The following is a 16902-nucleotide window of genomic DNA, read 5'->3' on the forward strand; positions in this document are numbered from 1 at the left end:
TAGAACCTTGTTTAAACACAAATTGCAGATAAAATGCTTATTTTTAGTTAAAATAATTTACGTTATTTAACCTTTAAAATTACTTCATTACTGCTGAAGTCCCATAAAAGAGGTAGGTACTTGGCCATAGCCTATAACCTCCCAAATGAAATGAAGGGTTTTATAAAACAAACCTCAACAAAATCAGTTCAACTTTTCAAGGGAAGGGTTTAGTTATTCAAAAACATTCATAGTTACAGAAGTTTCCCTTAATATATGGATCTAAGTACTGCTTTCCTTTTAAATATTGAAAATATGTTCTACTTCTATGAAATTTACCGTTGGCGCCATCATTTTGGTTAAAACCTTCTTAAAGTTATGGGATTTTTAAGTGGGAAAAGTTCATGCCAAATAAATATCAGCAGGAATTCATATATCAAGGTATTTATTCCTGCTGACAATTTTTAAACAGTCTATAGTTAAAAACTCTATACAATATTTTAAAAGACTTCCAAAAATATTAGTAAGCGAGGCTCCGGTTCATAATTAATCAAATGGTAACCGAATCTTTGGAATTAATCCAATTTCAGGTGCTAGAAAAACGACCAATAATGATTGGTCAGATCTGCTACCATTAAGTACAGAGAGGGAGGAGCTAACTGAAACTGAAACTGAATTTTTCAAATGATTTTGTGGCCCTTTGAAATAGAAAAAGTCAACCAAAGAATAATTTAAATATATCTTCCATGACTATATAATCTTTGGACAGATATTATTATTTAAAGGAGATGAACTGCTGATGAGGTACCATCTCTATATCCAGAACTTTTTTTAGGTGTCATTGACTCATTATAGCTTGTTGAAATCCAGTCATCTCTATGAAAGAAATTGTAATAAAAACTAATAATTAAAAAGGTCTTAATTCATTCACTATGTAATTTTTATGAAAGGAATAAAATATTTTGTCACATACAGGAGTTAAGGATAATCTACTGTCACTGATCAATAAAAAAAAAGATATTTAAAATATAGTGCAGCCCTGAATGATTTTGTTAGCAAAAAAATTAAGGAATTGAAGGTGCCACACTATATACTGTTATACAGCATTTCCCAACAAAACAGTTTATACGCTAATAGCGTTTTCCATTGGGAACCTCCGAGTGTGATCCGGATTTGTTGAATGAGGTCACTGCTCTCTGTAGGAGGCGCTCTGAGGATTCGCCCTGGTAGCTCCCAATGAAATACGAAACGTTTTCGGAGCACTCTTTTGTTTCCCTCCGACTCTTGAGTTGGGGCAGCTGGGAGCACTCCGGGAGGGAGTACCTTGGTCAATGGAAGACGATCCTCCCTCTCGGAGTTGCCCCTTTTTTCCCAATGGAATACGATTTTGATTTTGGAGCACTCCGGGAGTACTGGGAGGTTCCCAATGGAAAACGCTATAAAATTATTGTAGTAAAATTGCAACCCATGTTAAATTGCGAGTAGAACAAAAAAAGTCACTCGCATGCATTTCAATAGTGTTGGAATACGACATAGTGGGAACCAATGAGGTACAGGTTTGATTTCATTTCCGAGCATGAGGGAGATTGGGAGCAACACTAAAAATCGCCTCAACTGTATCATTCTCCCGAAGTATAAATAAATTCTCAATTAAAACATTTAAGGTAATATCAACAATAATTTTCAATCATAAGTGCAATGAAAATCAATTGCAACCAATAAATATAATTAAATCAGTCTGAAATTTTACAATTACATTTCCTATAATGGCATAGATTCAACCTTTTCCATAAAAAAACATTTTGAGCCACACCCTATTTGAAAAGTTTAAAATACCTTGGATTTACTACCCTATTTCCATGTTGATTACTAATGGATGTAATAGGATTTTGTTGACTAACAGGTATACCAAGCGGAGGATTATGATATCGAGGTTTATCTCTTGGTTGATGATGATGGTGGTGGTGGTGGTGATATTTATATGATATTGCACTGTGAGTTGGAGAAAGATACTTTATTTGTAAATCACAATGTGTTGGAGAATGCGGACTTTGTGGTGGAACAACTTGAGAATTTGCAGAAGCAAAATGTACTGGAGAAGCTCTTGCATTAGATTCAAGGCTAATAAGGCCATTGTCAATATTTGGAGGCACTGTTCCTCTTAAAGAGGGTATTGAAGGAGGCATGCCATTCATAGAACTTATTGGTATGTATTGTTGATTTCCAATAACAAGTGTACTTCCTTGGACGCTTGAATTTGCATGCCGAGAAGAGTTGGTATAGCACCTAAGCCTGCTCTTTTGTTTTTTACGCACAAAACATTGAATTGCTAAAAGTGCACTGTTAACACACATCAAAAGACCTCCAATATAAACAAAAACCACCAACTCTCCATGTTGGCTATGCATAAAGGCTCCAACAATAACCAATGCAAAACCAGTGATGATGGCTGAGATAAATATGAATACTTGACAATAATAACATATTTCATGTATATTACAAGTTTTCGAAGTTGAGCCTAAAGTAGCTTGATTGGAGGAAGCGGTTGCAACAGTAACTGTTACACTTCTTCCAGTCGATGTGCTTGTGCGGCATACCTTATCACCATCAGAGTTATAATATGGTCGTGGTGCAAATGGTGGTGCTCCGACAACATCAGTATAAGTCACACCTCTGCCTGGTAGAGTTAGACAGTCATCTGACTCTGACATTTTATTGCTCGTAAGTTTGGTTGTCAACCATCACACAAACAGTGTGTACATACAAAACAACACACATCAGCCTGGGTGTACACAGTACCATAATTTAAGCCATCACTCTGTAAAATAATTCATTGCATGGATACCCTCAGTTTTGGTTAATCAGTAAATAATTTTTTTTACCTCAGTTTTCCATTTATAAATTTCAATGTAACAAGTATTCTATCAATTCTCAACGAAGTAAAAATTCCTCACAAAGCAGACGAATTTAATTAAAAATAGCATGTAAAAAGTACTCGTTAAGCGTTACTCCGGTGCTACACCACTAACTACTTTTACGTATAGTCTCAGCAAAAATTTAGCACGCAATTGCCCGCCAACTGCTCGGAGCATGATAAAAGTATTCGCAAGCACTTTCAGAGCTAGATTGACTGGTACATAAGCAATATACGCAGAGAAATTTACTACGAAGAGAAAATAATGAACTGACTTGGATACTAAGAAAATTAACAACTAAATGTTTTTAAACTAACAGAAAATATGTACAACTTACTTTTATAATTATAATAAAGCTCAGAGTCTATCTCTTCTGAGTTCAATCGGACAGTATCACAAGAGTGAAATAATGGCAGCACTGAAACGACCACGACGTTGATGCAGCCACGGCCAACTTAGATCTGTTCTCAAACTTTGCGAGTTTGCGAGTGGATCCAAGTAGGCCGTGATGCAGGCCGGGAGTAGTGGCTCACTCCTGTAATCCCAGGCGTCCGGGAGGCAGAGTTTGTGGATGGCCGTGTGAGGACGACCACCAATTCCCCAACGGGTGGTCGGCATACTTCCGCCACGGGTGTCCCCACCCCTGTCCCCACGTTTCCCCCTGTTGGCGTGGCCGTTACACGTATCTCGCCCTGATTAATCAGTTATTGAGTGTTGGTGTCTAAGGCCTTGGGTCGACACCGATGTGTGGATGTCAAAAAAAAAAGGCCGTGATGCAGCAGACGACGGAATTGTGTTAGGTTCGCTCTTGGCAAAATGGTACTCAATTAATTTCTATAAATATTGGTAATTAGTTAATGTAACGCGTAGCATGATTTAGCATCAGTTTGTACACAGAAATTTGTGCAATATATTTATAAACTTTCTTTTTGGTTTGCGGAAGTAAAATGTATGCAATCCCAGAAAATTGAAACTTGAGGTAAATATGCCCTTAATAACAGAAGCCATATATTATTATTATTTTGGTTTGCCTCTGGTGATTTCTTGGAATGTAAAAGGGGGCGCTACGCAACACTGGACGGTTGAATCTGCCTTTGCATTTGAATGTCCTGTGAGATAGTAGAAAGGGGGGGGGGGGGCGTCTTCCCTGGTTGACATAATTCATATGAGCTATCTGTGCCCTGCGCCAATAGGGGGTCCAGACTTCTCTTTTCCATCGCATTGACCAACTGGACCGTGTATATGGCCGTGGTACAGTTAGAGGTGGAGCAATAACTGAAGAAGAATGGGCCTCGATAGTCACAAAAGGGGTGACAAATGCTGCTCAGACACTATGGTTTGGACAGGTCCAATCAAAGTCAAGCCTAGAACTATACTGTGCTAAGACCAAACCTGCAGCTGAATCGTTTTATGATGGTTCGTGGTGTAGCGGCCTCCTATTCGATGCCTGTACCGGGCCACTTTTAACAGCACAACGTCAATATGAACTGACTGGTTTGTCACCTACTTTTAACATGTGTGGATGGCATATTCTGTTATAATGCCCAAGGTTTGAGGTGGATGAGGACATTCTCCAGTGGCGTGTTGTGATCCCAGTGGCGTGTTGTGATAGAATCTATCCCAACTTTAACTTTTGCGGATTTGCTCGGTTTTAGGGGAGATTTGAGTCATATTGGTAACATGGCGGGAAAAAAAGGAAGAATGGCGCAGACTCAATTGTTGACTTAGGCCTAAGGTGGTGCCTTGGGTATTAGCCTAGCTGATTATTATTTCTGAAGAGGTGGCAAAAGGCTTAACTGTATGCCGCTGATGCCGATTTTATTATTTATTGCACACCATTGGCAACATTTAAAAGCAAATTCTGATTTAGTCCCTTAGTGTCGTGTAGCTACCCATTTTATCTACGATGTTATAAGAACCAGGGCTGTACATGTTATCTAGATATAAAAACTCGTAATTCTAATTTTATCATAACTCCTCTAAGAATATTTGCAATGTATTTTGCTTTTGATTTTTAGATAATGTAACTTATTTCATCATACAAAGATTTTGCGGTAAAATACCCTAATAATGCTGTTCCCTATATTTTTTTTAAAGATTCCAGAATTTTATATACCATTTTCAAGTAACAATATTTTTCAATAAAAGGACACCTTTTTTCATCACCAGAAATAGGCTATTCAAACTTCAGTCTACTGAGTTTCAATAATGTCTGACACTTGCTTACTTAGGCATAAAAGCAGACAAGCATGTTACACTGATGTCATACCTCCATGAGACTACTACCATTAATTACTAAAACCATTAATTCATGTGGCCGGGTTACAATGCGTTGGAGCGTGGTGGCAAGCTCTTCATGCCACACAAATCAACAGCTCCCAGCTCCCTACACTAACTATTACCGTTAACCTCAAAAAGTTGAAGGGGAAACTGAAGAACCTGAGGGGGGGGGTGGAACCTTTTACACCAGTGGGGTGAGAACTTGCTAACTCAGCGCAGGAGTTATTCCAAGTTTTCACCTAGTGCTACAAGCTGGGCTCCTCTTGCTGCGAGGTGAAAGTTCTAACCACTCCGCCACCCCACTTTAGGACTAGAGAGGCCCATAATTTTTTCAATGAGGTGGCTTCATCACACTTATCACATAGATAAATCCAACATTGAAGGCTATGATATCTTAACTATAGAGTATTCGCATTCCGTAGCTTTGGCCATGGCCACCAATGTGGGCGCGAATTTTTTATGAATAGGAAAAAGCATGCCATTACTTTATTGCAAATCGAAATAAGTATTGTTGAAATAAGCATTTTTTTTGTCAGGTTCCCAGATTTATCTCTTATTTTGCTATCTTAAAATATATTAGGCATATGTAGCGAGAACAGTAAGCTAACATAAATTGCTTTTCTTTTTCTACTCCTTTGAAGGAGAATATTCCAATTCTGCTGCACATAATAAGATTTTTTAAAGCAGTTACAAGACAATATTGGGTGAAGTAAACTATTCATCCCACTCTATATTTTCTAAAATGAGTTGAGAATAACTAATATGACTTAGCATTTTTACAAAAAGTGCAAGGGCCATTGCAGTTAATGAGTAATTTTGCATTCTCAGGTTGAAATATGGCAGGAAGATACTGTTGCGTTCCTGGCTGTCAAAATAATGAAAGCAAATTGAATAAGTGGAGAACAGAGCCATGTAAAATCCATTATGGAATTTTACAACAGGATTGCCCTTGTGAAGTACCTTATAAACTACATAATTTTCCAACTGATGCTGAATTAAAAGATATGTGGATTCGGGCAATTAATAGTAAAAGACTAACCGCTCCAGGAACTAGCGCTGCTGTAGGTTGAATGGTTTTTCTGTATGTAAAAGGCCACAGTGACGTTTAAGAAATCTGGATTGAAGTGTAGTAGATCCTCTTCTGTAACTTGTGAAAGCAGAATTTTTTGTTAACGTTGGTGTGGCCCTTAAATCTTTGACCCTCTTAGTCACTTTTATAAGTTCATTTCCACCAAAAGAAACCTCTTTTTATTTTATTTTTTTTAGGTTTGCTCTATTCATTTTGGCGATGGAATACCAAAAATGTCCCATTTCAAACCACAAAATTCAAGCCAGGTCAGTTTCACAGGGGGTTAAAGGGTTCCACCACTTATGATAAGAAAATCAACTTGTGCTTCGCCTCGCATGGCATTTGAGAGAGAGTCAATGGGAGGAACATTTGCGTTTTTACTTTTCTCATCAGCATCTCCACTTAGAGGAAATTTTTGAGATATAGTGAGGAGAAAGTGAATGTTGAGTAAGAGGGAAAATGTCTCTTGCATTGAAGGTATCCAATAACTTACTTTCATTAACTTCTGTCTTTATAACAGAGTTACATGACTGGAATTTATTTATTATGGTTAAGTCACACAAAATTTAATTGTAAATTTTTGCTAAAAACTATACTTAGAGAGAATATGTTGAGGATATCCGCAGGCAAGTGGTCTAGTTTTTCCCAGTCATGAAGGAGTACATACTGGTGCACCGTGTAGTACTTTGTAAGAAACACAGAAAATCATATCAACACATTCAATCTCCTTAAGTAAAATAAATACATTCTTGATAATGTCATTTGCTAAATAGAAATAACATTTGTACTCTTACAAATGCAACAAAGCCAACCTGATAAGCTATTTCCCTAACTATTTTTTTATTTGTTATACAAGGAAACTGAAGGGACCCTAAATATTAAGCAAATAATACATTCATTTAAAGTGTTCCATGATATGCGACCCTCTTTTAAGCTAATCTGCACGTTAGTTTTGATATTTGTTGCCAATAGACAATGGCGCAGCAGAGCATATGAATGTATCGTGTATTTCTCTATTTTGCTACTTACGACAGGTTTGGGATTGGGTTTGTGTTTCTCCCCTTATGAGCCTGGTGGAGCACTTTCAGAATCATTCTGAAAATTTATCAAGATGATTGTGATAGTGACGTACAACTATTTCAATAGCTGCAACATTCATAAATTTAAGGCATTGGTGTTATTTTCTATAACCACAGTATGTAATAAAGGTATTATTATTTCACAATAGGATTGTGTGTCCATGAAAGGAACCAAAAGAGAAAGTAATAAATTGGATGGCCCTGGGATATCTGCTAAAAGATCTGACACAAAGATTTGTAAAAACCAAACTAAGAGTGCCGATTATTCAAAATCATCATCATTTAATGTAGCCCAAGCACAGAGTTTAATGGAAATTTTGGCCAAACAAAGCCAATTTGGTTCTGGTGTTGTTCACTGTATAATTAAGGTAACTTTTTTTACTAAACATTTTTTTTCTATTTTTTCCTTTATGTTAGATTTGTTAATATTTTGTAAAAAAAAATTGCAAAGTTCTGTCAGGTTTCTAAAAAAACTGGCAAAGCTGGTTGCATTAAACTGACCAAAAGTATCATTGTGAAGATTAAAAAAAATGCAACAATCGGTCTGACTGACAAATACAGTGTCAGGGCAATTTAACCACTGTTATCTTCTTTTTTGGGTTTCTTTCTCTTATATCTTTAAATTTTAATGGCCACTCAAGTGTTGTTTAACAGAATGGTCCCACCTGAAAAGGGTTCAACGCTAGGGGAGAAACATGTGTTCCCGCTCAGTCAATCTGGATGTTTGTTTCGGTATTTTCGCAAACAAAGATTGTTGCTGGAGATGGGACTAATTTATGATGTATTCCTCCACTGTCTCTCTGTTCTCTCGCTTCAGGAAGGTTCTTGATGGGGCACATGTTTCTTCTCTTACAAGGCTGGTTGATCCCTTTAATTAAATACTCGGTGTCATATCTCTCAAGAAAAAAACGTATGTTTTCATATTTTTCAGAAGGAAACTATAATGAAAAGTGCAGAGTGTCAGACAGATCCCAGTTATATTTCAACAGACCATATGTATTCCGGACCATATTTGAACTCCCAAAAGCATATTACTAAGTTGATACAGACGGATTTTCCAATATTTACTGCAAATGGCATAGATGAATCGGGGATTAAGTTTTATACAGGTCTTGAAAGTCACGTATTTTGGAAATTAGTTGAAAACTTAACACCATTGGCGAATGATCTTTCATTTAAATTACCTGTGGAAGATCAAGTGTTAATGTGTTTCATGCGTTTGAAATTAAATCTTTTCTTTGAAGACCTTTCGAGGAGGTTTAACATGTCGTCCAGTTCTATATCGAGAATGTTCAATTTATGGATGCCAAAAATGGCAAGTTATTTCAATGATCTTGTATGTTTTTTGCCACGAGAAACAATCAAAGAAGCCATGCCAGTATCATTTCAAGACAGTTTTGCAAACACTACATGCATTGTTGATTGTTTTGAGATTATTCTTCAACATTCATCATTAGTGCGCGATAGACAACAACCACATCAGAAACAACAGTATTCCAAAAATAAAGAAAAAGTTAAATTTCTTACTGCAATTTCACCAGATGGTTACATTATGTTTGTTTCTAAATGTTACGAAGCAAATAATAGTAATGAATATATCGCAAAGAATTGTGGGTTTTTAGAGTACATTCTACCTGAAGATGAAGTGATTGCGGAAAGCAATTTGAACTTGGAAAATGAATTAAGTGAAAAACAAGCTAAACTTCATTATCCTGAAGTGGTAAAAGAGAAAATGGTCCTTAGTGAACAAACTAAAGGCAATATTGTAACTCCAGGGAAAAGTAAACACTTCAGGCTTCAAGTTGAGGGTGCAATATCAAGAATGAAAGGATTCCATTTTCTTAAAAATGCTTCTCACATTAAAAGTGATCGAAGTAATTTGAACTATATTCTTGTTGTTGTGGCTGCTTTATGCAATTTACAGCATGCTGTAATCACATTTGTTGACAAGAATGATTCGGAGTAGATATTATATAACACTGGATATTATATTTCACAGTTATTTGTGTGGTTGGAATTTAAATACTAGATATTACTTTTGTATTGGGAATTAAACACTCCTTTACTTATTCTTGACTGATTTTTATTGTTTAAAATTAAACTGATTTTGAATTAGGGGTTTAACCAACCATGTAAGGGGAAAAGTACATACCCTTTTATCCAGTCCAGAAAAAAAAATGTAATTTACGAATATGCGGTACTTTTACCTATTCCGCAGCACACTTTTCTATTATTGGAAATTTTAGAGGGGTCATTCCAGGTCAAATCAACATGGTCCAAACCACTCTAGTTTCAGATTTTGATGAAATTTGGCGAAGGGATGAATTTATGCATAAAATTAATCCATGTAAAGGGAAAAAAATAAGCCAAACCAAAATTTGGCTACTTTTCCAAAATCTGTTGTACCTAATACCAAAATTGACTATAACTTTGGTTCTTTCTATCACTCATTTAGAAGGCAAAAACTATAGCATATCGTTTCATATCAAATTTGGGGAAAAATAAGATTTTTGAAATTTAAAATTTGAAAATTATTTGCTTGTTAATACCCAAAATACCTTATTTTTGAAAAAATATTTGTTTACTTATATTAACTAACCTGGTCCTCATACGTACTGTGTGTAAAGATTTTCTTGTATATTTGATTTGTAACCAAGTTACGAGCAAATTTACTAGATCCCCACCGTTACTGATTTTGACTATTTTCTCAAATTACCTTCCTCTCTGTTAATCAAAATTTTCTATATTTTTTAATTTTATAGACTTCACTGTTTGTTATTTATTACACATGGTTAAGTATAAAAATTAAAGTAGTGATAGTGGAATTTAATATGGAAATAGTAAAAAGTATATTCAATACAACCATACAAATAACTTCAGTTTGACAAACTATCCAAAACTATTAGAAATGTAGTCTATACCTCCAAAACATTTCTGGTTGCTAAAGAACAAGCAAAGTATTTGCCACAAAGAAAAGCCAGCCTAGTGCCTGGTGAAGCCCTCGTAATTGGAGATTTTTCCGAAAATTATACATTCAATAGTACAAGACGCCATAAAGTCCTTTACGCCAGGTCCTCAAGTTCTTTCCCAATTGTAGTAGTTTGACATAAATTTGAGGAAGATAATCTCCTGGTTTCCAATTTTGTTTTCAGATAAGGGCGCAAATGAATGCAAAGATCTTATTCCTTTAATCCGGAGAGCACTCTCATACCTTGGTTTTAATTTTCTATGATTTTCGTCTAGTTCTTCGCTACTTACAAATCCAAAATTTCCTTCATTCGTTGGCCACGAGAATAATTGCTTTGGACTTCAAATATGTTTAAGCTATCTACAGTTGCTGATCTTTTTACTCAGCCTCCCAGACCATCTCATGGCCCTTTGTCATGGGAAGTGGCTAAGCAATGCCATTTGGCAGATATTCCTCCTGTGTCGTCTTCGTGGTGGCATAAAATAATCATGTTTTTGAAATTTTTGTATTGAGAAGGAGCACCATCTGAAAAAGATATCACTTTCTGTAAATCTGGAACAAACGTTTTCAAGAACGCAATTAATTTTATTAGGAAAAGATGCACTGTTAACGCATTGTGTTTCAGGCAATCAGATCACTATATATGGAGTTTGTGATTTAATTGTCTTTCATTGTGTTCTTTGTGATAAACTACAAAGGGATGAAAAGTGGCTTGATCAGATACCCAATGAAAGGACTGTATGACGTCTTGTATAACTTTCGGAAATATCTCCAATTACAAGGCACTAGGCTGGCTTTTCTTTGTGGCAAATTTGCTTGTTCTTTAGCAACCAGAAATATTTTGGAGGTATAGACTACATTTTTAATAGTTTGTCAAACTGAAGTTATTTGTGTGGTTGTATTGAATATACTTTTTACTATTTCCATATTAAATTCCACTATCACTACTTTCCTTTCTATACTTAACCATGAGTAATAAATAACAACAGTGAAATCTATAAAATTAAAAAATATATAGAAAATTTTGATTAACAGAGAGTAAGATAATTTGAGAAAATTGTCAAAATCGTTAGCGGTGGGGATCTAGTAAATTTTCGCGTAACTTGGTTACAAATCAAATATACAAGAAAATCTTTATACACAGTACGTATGAGGACCAGCTAAGTTAATAAGTAAAAAAATATTTTTTCAAAAATTAGGTGTTTTGGGTATCAATGAGCAAATAATTTTCAAATTTGAAATTATTTTTCCCCCAAATTTTGATATGAAACGCGATGCTATGGTTTTTGCCTTAAAATGAGCCATAGAACACATCTCTATCATTAGTAGAACCAAAGTTATAGTCAATTTTGGTATTAGGTACAACAGATATTGGAAAAGTAGCAAAATTTTGGTTTGGCTTATAACTCCGCCAAAATTTTATTTTAACACTTTCCCTTTACAGGGATTAAATTTATGCACAAATTCAGCCCTTCGCCAAATTTCATCAAAATATGAAACTTGAGTGGTTTGGACCTTGTTGATTTGACCTGGAATGACTCAGAATTGAAAATGAAAGATATTCTTGGGAGGGGTCAGTAGACACATACATGTATGTCTCCCTTTACATGGTTGAACCCTTTAGACATTCACAAAATATGCCTACAAGAACTTTATTTGCCAAATTTAGTTCAGGATTAAAAGTCACTAGATGACTTGGGTTTGATGTAGTGGGCTGGTGAACTTGGTCTAACACCTATGCCTATCTGAATTGCAATTATGGTAACATTTGGATATTTATCTCTAATAAACCCTAATGCTCATCTCTTCAGACGATGTAAAAATGTTATTGTCTTGGGTTCATATTTGCAACATAGGTTAACTTTGAAAAAGGAGTTGCTTGAAATGAAACCAAAATTTTCATATTTTACTTTTTAGCAATATCAATTGCACAAGAGCAAAAATATCGACTATTCAGATATTCATTAAAGTCCGGTACACTAATAAAAATCAAACCTTTCAATTTTTATTTTAACCAGTTTTTGAATCTTCTTTCCTATGACAGTAATGATCTATTCAGTTTTTTATTCTCATTGACCCTTTATATAAAGTTAATAATTTATTTTTAAAAGTAAAATGAGCAAATGGTAATAATTCAATGTTGTATTGATTTGTAAATGTACATTTACGGGTTCTGGTTCTTAATTTATCACATTACTGGTGTATTAGGAACTTATTGAATGGAACTGATTTGTTAATCTTCATGAATATTTACTACAATGGCTTGAAATTGATATGTCTTGATATAAAAAATAAAGCCTTAAAATTTAGTTTTTTTTATTCACAACTACAAAACAATTTTCAATCTGGCGATTAACAAATCAATCCCATTGCCTTGATAGGTAGAACATATTCTTGACACCTTTATTTGAAACACAAGTTTTTATATTACATGAATTTATCATAAAGTTTTGTTTACAAATATGTTTTATTTTAAATAGATAAATTGTATGCAATGGACATGATTCAGTCAGACATTTCAGTAATTGGTTTCTTCGTTTTGTTTTTGCAATTTTCGCAAGACAAACACTTATCAGAGCTATCAACTGATATTTTGGGAGGCTTATGGTTTGGTGTCCATTCTCCTAAACTTTCAGAAGCGTAGAAGTCCATAGGATAAGATTTATCATTCCAGTTTGCTTGTTTTAAAGCTACAGCGGCTTCATAAGGAGTTAGAACTGGAACAACAAATGATTTCCCCCAATCTATGGATAATCTGGGACAAGCTATCTGAACCCAAGCCTCAACATTAGGAAAGAGTTGGAGCTTTTGTGGGAATATTTCAGACAGTAAAACAATGAAATGCTGCTTCTTATTTGACGCTGTGTTTCTTTTGAATAATTCTAATATTTTAGGATTTCCTTGTCTTCCTAACGTTCCTAATATTATACCAAATGTTGATGCCTCTCTTCCTACTGCAATTGCTTCGCTTCTTGTTTGCATCATCTTTTCAAAGTCATAATGTTCTCTTGTAAACTGTTTGTCATACGGGTTATACCTTAAAATAAAATGAGGTTAAAATGTTAATTACTATTTTTATACTTCCCAAAGATAAGCTTTTTATCAAATTCTGAAACAAAAAAGACAAGACGTTCAAATTGATTAACCCATAAAAAATGTCCAACATATCAGCTATATAAAGTGTAGTTTTCTTGAGGGGCTGAAAATTTTGTTTTCACTCCTTATTATGATCAGTGAAAATCCGCCTTTAAGTGGGTTAAAAATTTTCTTATAAAACTGATGTTAATCAAATCTTCAAAACACATTTCCAAGAATATAATAATTGTGGTACTGGAAGATATTTTTAAAACAAAATAATCAAATTACCTGTAAGCTGGAACTGTTGGATTAGCAATCATAACAGACTCCAAATGAAATCTCCCATCTCCAACATAAATTAATGCATCCACATCTTCTAGTTTTGGTGATGTACATCCCAAAATTTCCCCCGGAGAAAGTGGTCTGCATTGAGGAACTTTGACCTTACTAAAGCCACTACCCTTTAGGTCTTGAAGTAAAGCTTGAATTGTCGCTACAAACTGAATTGTACTGACTAAAGCCAAGGATTTTTCGGTAGAAAAATTTTTCTTAATGGTTTGTAAAGCGTGTAAGGCATCAATTTTGATGTCAACAAATATGTACAACATTTTTACATCATTTGTCACATCAACAGGTATAAGGCAACTATGTCCGTAATGAATCAAAAGTTCAACTCCTAAAGCGCTTGCGGTGTAATCATCAACACAGCATGCTCCATAGGTCACATCACCCATTACAATTACTTCTGCACTAGTGAATTTTTCAAGAATGTCTGCAATTGTGAGGGCAAATATTTGAAGCCCTTCTGGCATCTGTAAGAGATTTATATTATAATGTCAGGGTAACATATAAAAAATAGAGTTAAAAATATTGGCGGAAACATTTTTAAAGGAAAGCTAAGTATTTCTTTCCCTTGGCATGTTATATAAAGTACAATGGGACCAATGATTGAAAATAGAGCATGGCATTTAAAACAATATCAATATAAAGCTGTTCATATTTTGGTTAAATAGCAGAATTTAATGATTTTTACAGCTGAATATATTTGTATATCATTCGAATTGCCTATACAATATGCTATAAATTTCTTTGTAATGGCTCTACGCGTCATATATTAGAGATGATTAAAATTGTACCTCTAGTAATGTTATACCATTCCCAACTGAATGCATTCAATTTTGACCAATAACACAACTTTCTTTGGTAACCCTATCCAAAAACAGGTGGAGATTAACTATTTGGGAAAAGCAATGTGAGACGATGAAATATCAGTTTCAGAGTCGCTCGAGGAATGGCCTCGATAATAAGAAAGTTACGAGTAAACCCATTTAATGTTAATAACGACAAATTTCTCAACATTTGCTTATAACAAAATTTACCCTAGCTACGCATAAGCTCTAGTTTTCTTGTTCGGTCTTAATCTATATTTTCAACCTACTTGTATTGCAACACATTTTGCATTCAGCTGTCTAATTCTCCAAATGGTTTTTGGAATTTCAAAGTTGTAGTTAGCAGGCAGGACACTAATTGCATCTTGAATATCTTTATTGTCTGTTATTTCAGTAGGAATTTGATTTATAACTCTTCGCTTCTGACCAAATACACGGCGATTGGGTTTTGCACTGACAACAACTACTGACTTTTCATCTTTTAATTCTTCACTCATTGTGGATGGAAATGTTCAAATTCATATGACACTGATTAAAGCACAAATTATCGTAATCATTAAAGAAGGCCTGTTTAAAATAATTTAAAATATTTTTTACTCGTCATTCTGGCTAATAAGAATTAAGTGAATGATGCCTAATATAAAACAAGGCTTAAAAAATCTATGAAAAAGAAAAGGTCCAGTCTAGTCATTTTTAAATGTTTGTAAAAATAGAGTATAATAATTACATATATAGTTACTATTAACACTTTTCATTCTATTCAATCTGAAACTGAAACTAAATTGCCAATCTCAATTAAATTACTATACATTAGTACCATTACACGTCGACTGCTAGTTATGTAACATGTCATGGTCATTTACCTGGCTCGGAAATAAGGTTTTTTATAAAGTGGTCGAAACGACTATTGACCAACCATTTGCGAGCCGAATTATTAAAGACCGTGTTCATAGGATATTCGCCATAAGCTAATAAAGCGGTTTTGACCGCTAGGCTACACAAATATAGACATAATAGAAGAAATTAAACTATGGATTCACTCTTTTATGCAATATTTTGCTGAACATGGAAGCGCAACCGCCTCGGTAGCGCAGTAGGCAGCGCGTCAGTCTCATAATCTGAAGGTCGTGAGTTCGAGCCTCACCCGGGGCATGTTATTTTTGTGACTTCGGTAATTTTATGAAAGTTGCATTGGGACGTAACCCAAAGGTCGCAGATTAGATTTCAGGCCGATACAAAATTAGTTCCTGTACAATAAATTACAATTAAGTGTTTATTTTCCGACCACTTAGGAATAGTTTGAAATTTTTAGCCATGAATTTCAGGTAGCTTCTTAATTTCCAAAACACGTCTTCAAAAAAACAAACGATTCTGTGGAAAAATGTTCATACCCTCCAAGTCCAGTAAAAAATCAAAATTTTTTATCCAACATTGAATAGAAAAGCTGCATCTGGGCTTTATTTTTGCATGCTCCTTTTTAATTCTTAATCGGCCTTAGAATTATTTGGAAAATTAGGTAAAATTTCGGGTAGCTCCTCGCCTTCCGTATCTCGTGATAGTAGATCCAACACGTGATAATTAATCAATTTTCAAACCTTATTTCCCCAATTCAAACGATTCTGTGGAGCTTTACTAAGTAATGTATCGAAGGTTCCCATAATTTGATTGTACCAGGAGCAATCTCAATTTGGAAGTTATCCCTCTCCGAAACGCGCCTTCGTTTGAGGTATATATACCTTGGATGTAATAATCACACGATGTAGTGTGACCAGTTTTACCTGGCTTAGTTTTCTGCTGTATCTAATAGTTTTGCTCCAAAAAAAATAGCTTTTTCGTCTTGTATCTTGATTTAGCAAAATTACTTAAAATATAAATATCAAGGAATCTACTATAAACGACGCACGCGACACACATCGTAGATTCAGACCGAACTTTAATCAGGCGTCAGTCACCTGGCGATAGATTAAAAAAAACAACACTAGTTACGGCTTTTCAATTTAATACGATTCATAGCTTCATTTTCTGATGGTAACAGCAGTGCGCTAAAACCAAATTAACATCTTTAAATTTAAAACTTTTTTTTAATTTTAACTAAAAACCTATAAAGTAAAATTAAGAGTTCAGTATCAACGGTGTTATACGAAATAACATGTTATGATTTTTTATTATCAGGGCCGGATTATGGGGGCACTTTCCCCCGGGCAAAGGCTGTTGGGGAGGGGGAGCACCAAATTAGAAAATTCTACCTACGAAATGTCTGTATCGGCTAACCTAAATAATCTTGGCCATGGAGTAGCTTGAGGAGGAGGTTAGGGAGATGTCACGGACATTTAACTATACACAATCCGCCCATGTGCTAAGAATA

General features: G+C 34.9%; 3 protein-coding genes and 1 non-coding gene across 6 annotated transcripts; 2 read left to right on the forward strand and 2 right to left on the reverse strand.

Annotated features, from left to right (window-relative positions):
• Window positions 1–407: 407 nt before the first annotated feature.
• Window positions 408–3101, reverse strand: LOC149967149 (uncharacterized). Of its 2 annotated transcripts, none has more exons than XM_090154435.1 (3): window positions 2862–3101; window positions 1827–2797; window positions 408–855 (listed from the first exon to the last, which is right to left on the reverse strand). In XM_090154435.1, exons 2-3 carry the CDS (start codon window positions 2688–2690, stop codon window positions 850–852), a joined length of 870 nt encoding a protein of 289 aa, XP_090010561.1. In that variant the 5' UTR covers window positions 2691–2797; window positions 2862–3101; the 3' UTR covers window positions 408–849. The 2 variants fall into 2 exon arrangements, with proteins under 2 accessions (XP_090010561.1, XP_090010552.1); XM_090154426.1 differs by having other exon boundaries at window positions 1816–2797; window positions 2862–3098.
• Window positions 3102–3659: 558 nt separating this feature from the next.
• LOC149967150 (uncharacterized) lies at window positions 3660–9371 on the forward strand. Of its 2 annotated transcripts, XM_090154448.1 has the most exons (6): window positions 3660–3712; window positions 3827–3873; window positions 6003–6235; window positions 6441–6509; window positions 7472–7690; window positions 8254–9371. In XM_090154448.1, exons 3-6 carry the CDS (start codon window positions 6011–6013, stop codon window positions 9286–9288), a joined length of 1548 nt encoding a protein of 515 aa, XP_090010574.1. In that variant the 5' UTR covers window positions 3660–3712; window positions 3827–3873; window positions 6003–6010; the 3' UTR covers window positions 9289–9371. The 2 variants fall into 2 exon arrangements, with proteins under 2 accessions (XP_090010574.1, XP_090010581.1); XM_090154455.1 differs by lacking the exon at window positions 3660–3712 and having other exon boundaries at window positions 3730–3873.
• A 3367-nt stretch (window positions 9372–12738) lies between these two features.
• On the reverse strand, window positions 12739–15104 carry Dph1 (diphthamide biosynthesis 1). Its single transcript, XM_090154466.1, has 3 exons — window positions 14807–15104; window positions 13657–14180; window positions 12739–13327 (listed from the first exon to the last, which is right to left on the reverse strand). Exons 1-3 carry the CDS (start codon window positions 15032–15034, stop codon window positions 12796–12798), a joined length of 1284 nt encoding a protein of 427 aa, XP_090010592.1. The 5' UTR covers window positions 15035–15104; the 3' UTR covers window positions 12739–12795.
• A 512-nt stretch (window positions 15105–15616) lies between these two features.
• Window positions 15617–15689, forward strand: TRNAM-CAU (transfer RNA methionine (anticodon CAU)). Its single transcript has one exon. It is a non-coding gene; the product is annotated as a tRNA-Met (tRNA).
• The last annotated feature ends 1213 nt before the right edge of the window (window positions 15690–16902 follow it).

This window comes from Leiobunum rupestre, chromosome 1, assembly GCF_980474605.1.
Source record: "Leiobunum rupestre chromosome 1, qqLeiRupe1.1.hap1, whole genome shotgun sequence".
In the NCBI taxonomy this organism is placed as follows: Eukaryota; Metazoa; Arthropoda; class Arachnida; order Opiliones; family Sclerosomatidae; genus Leiobunum; species Leiobunum rupestre.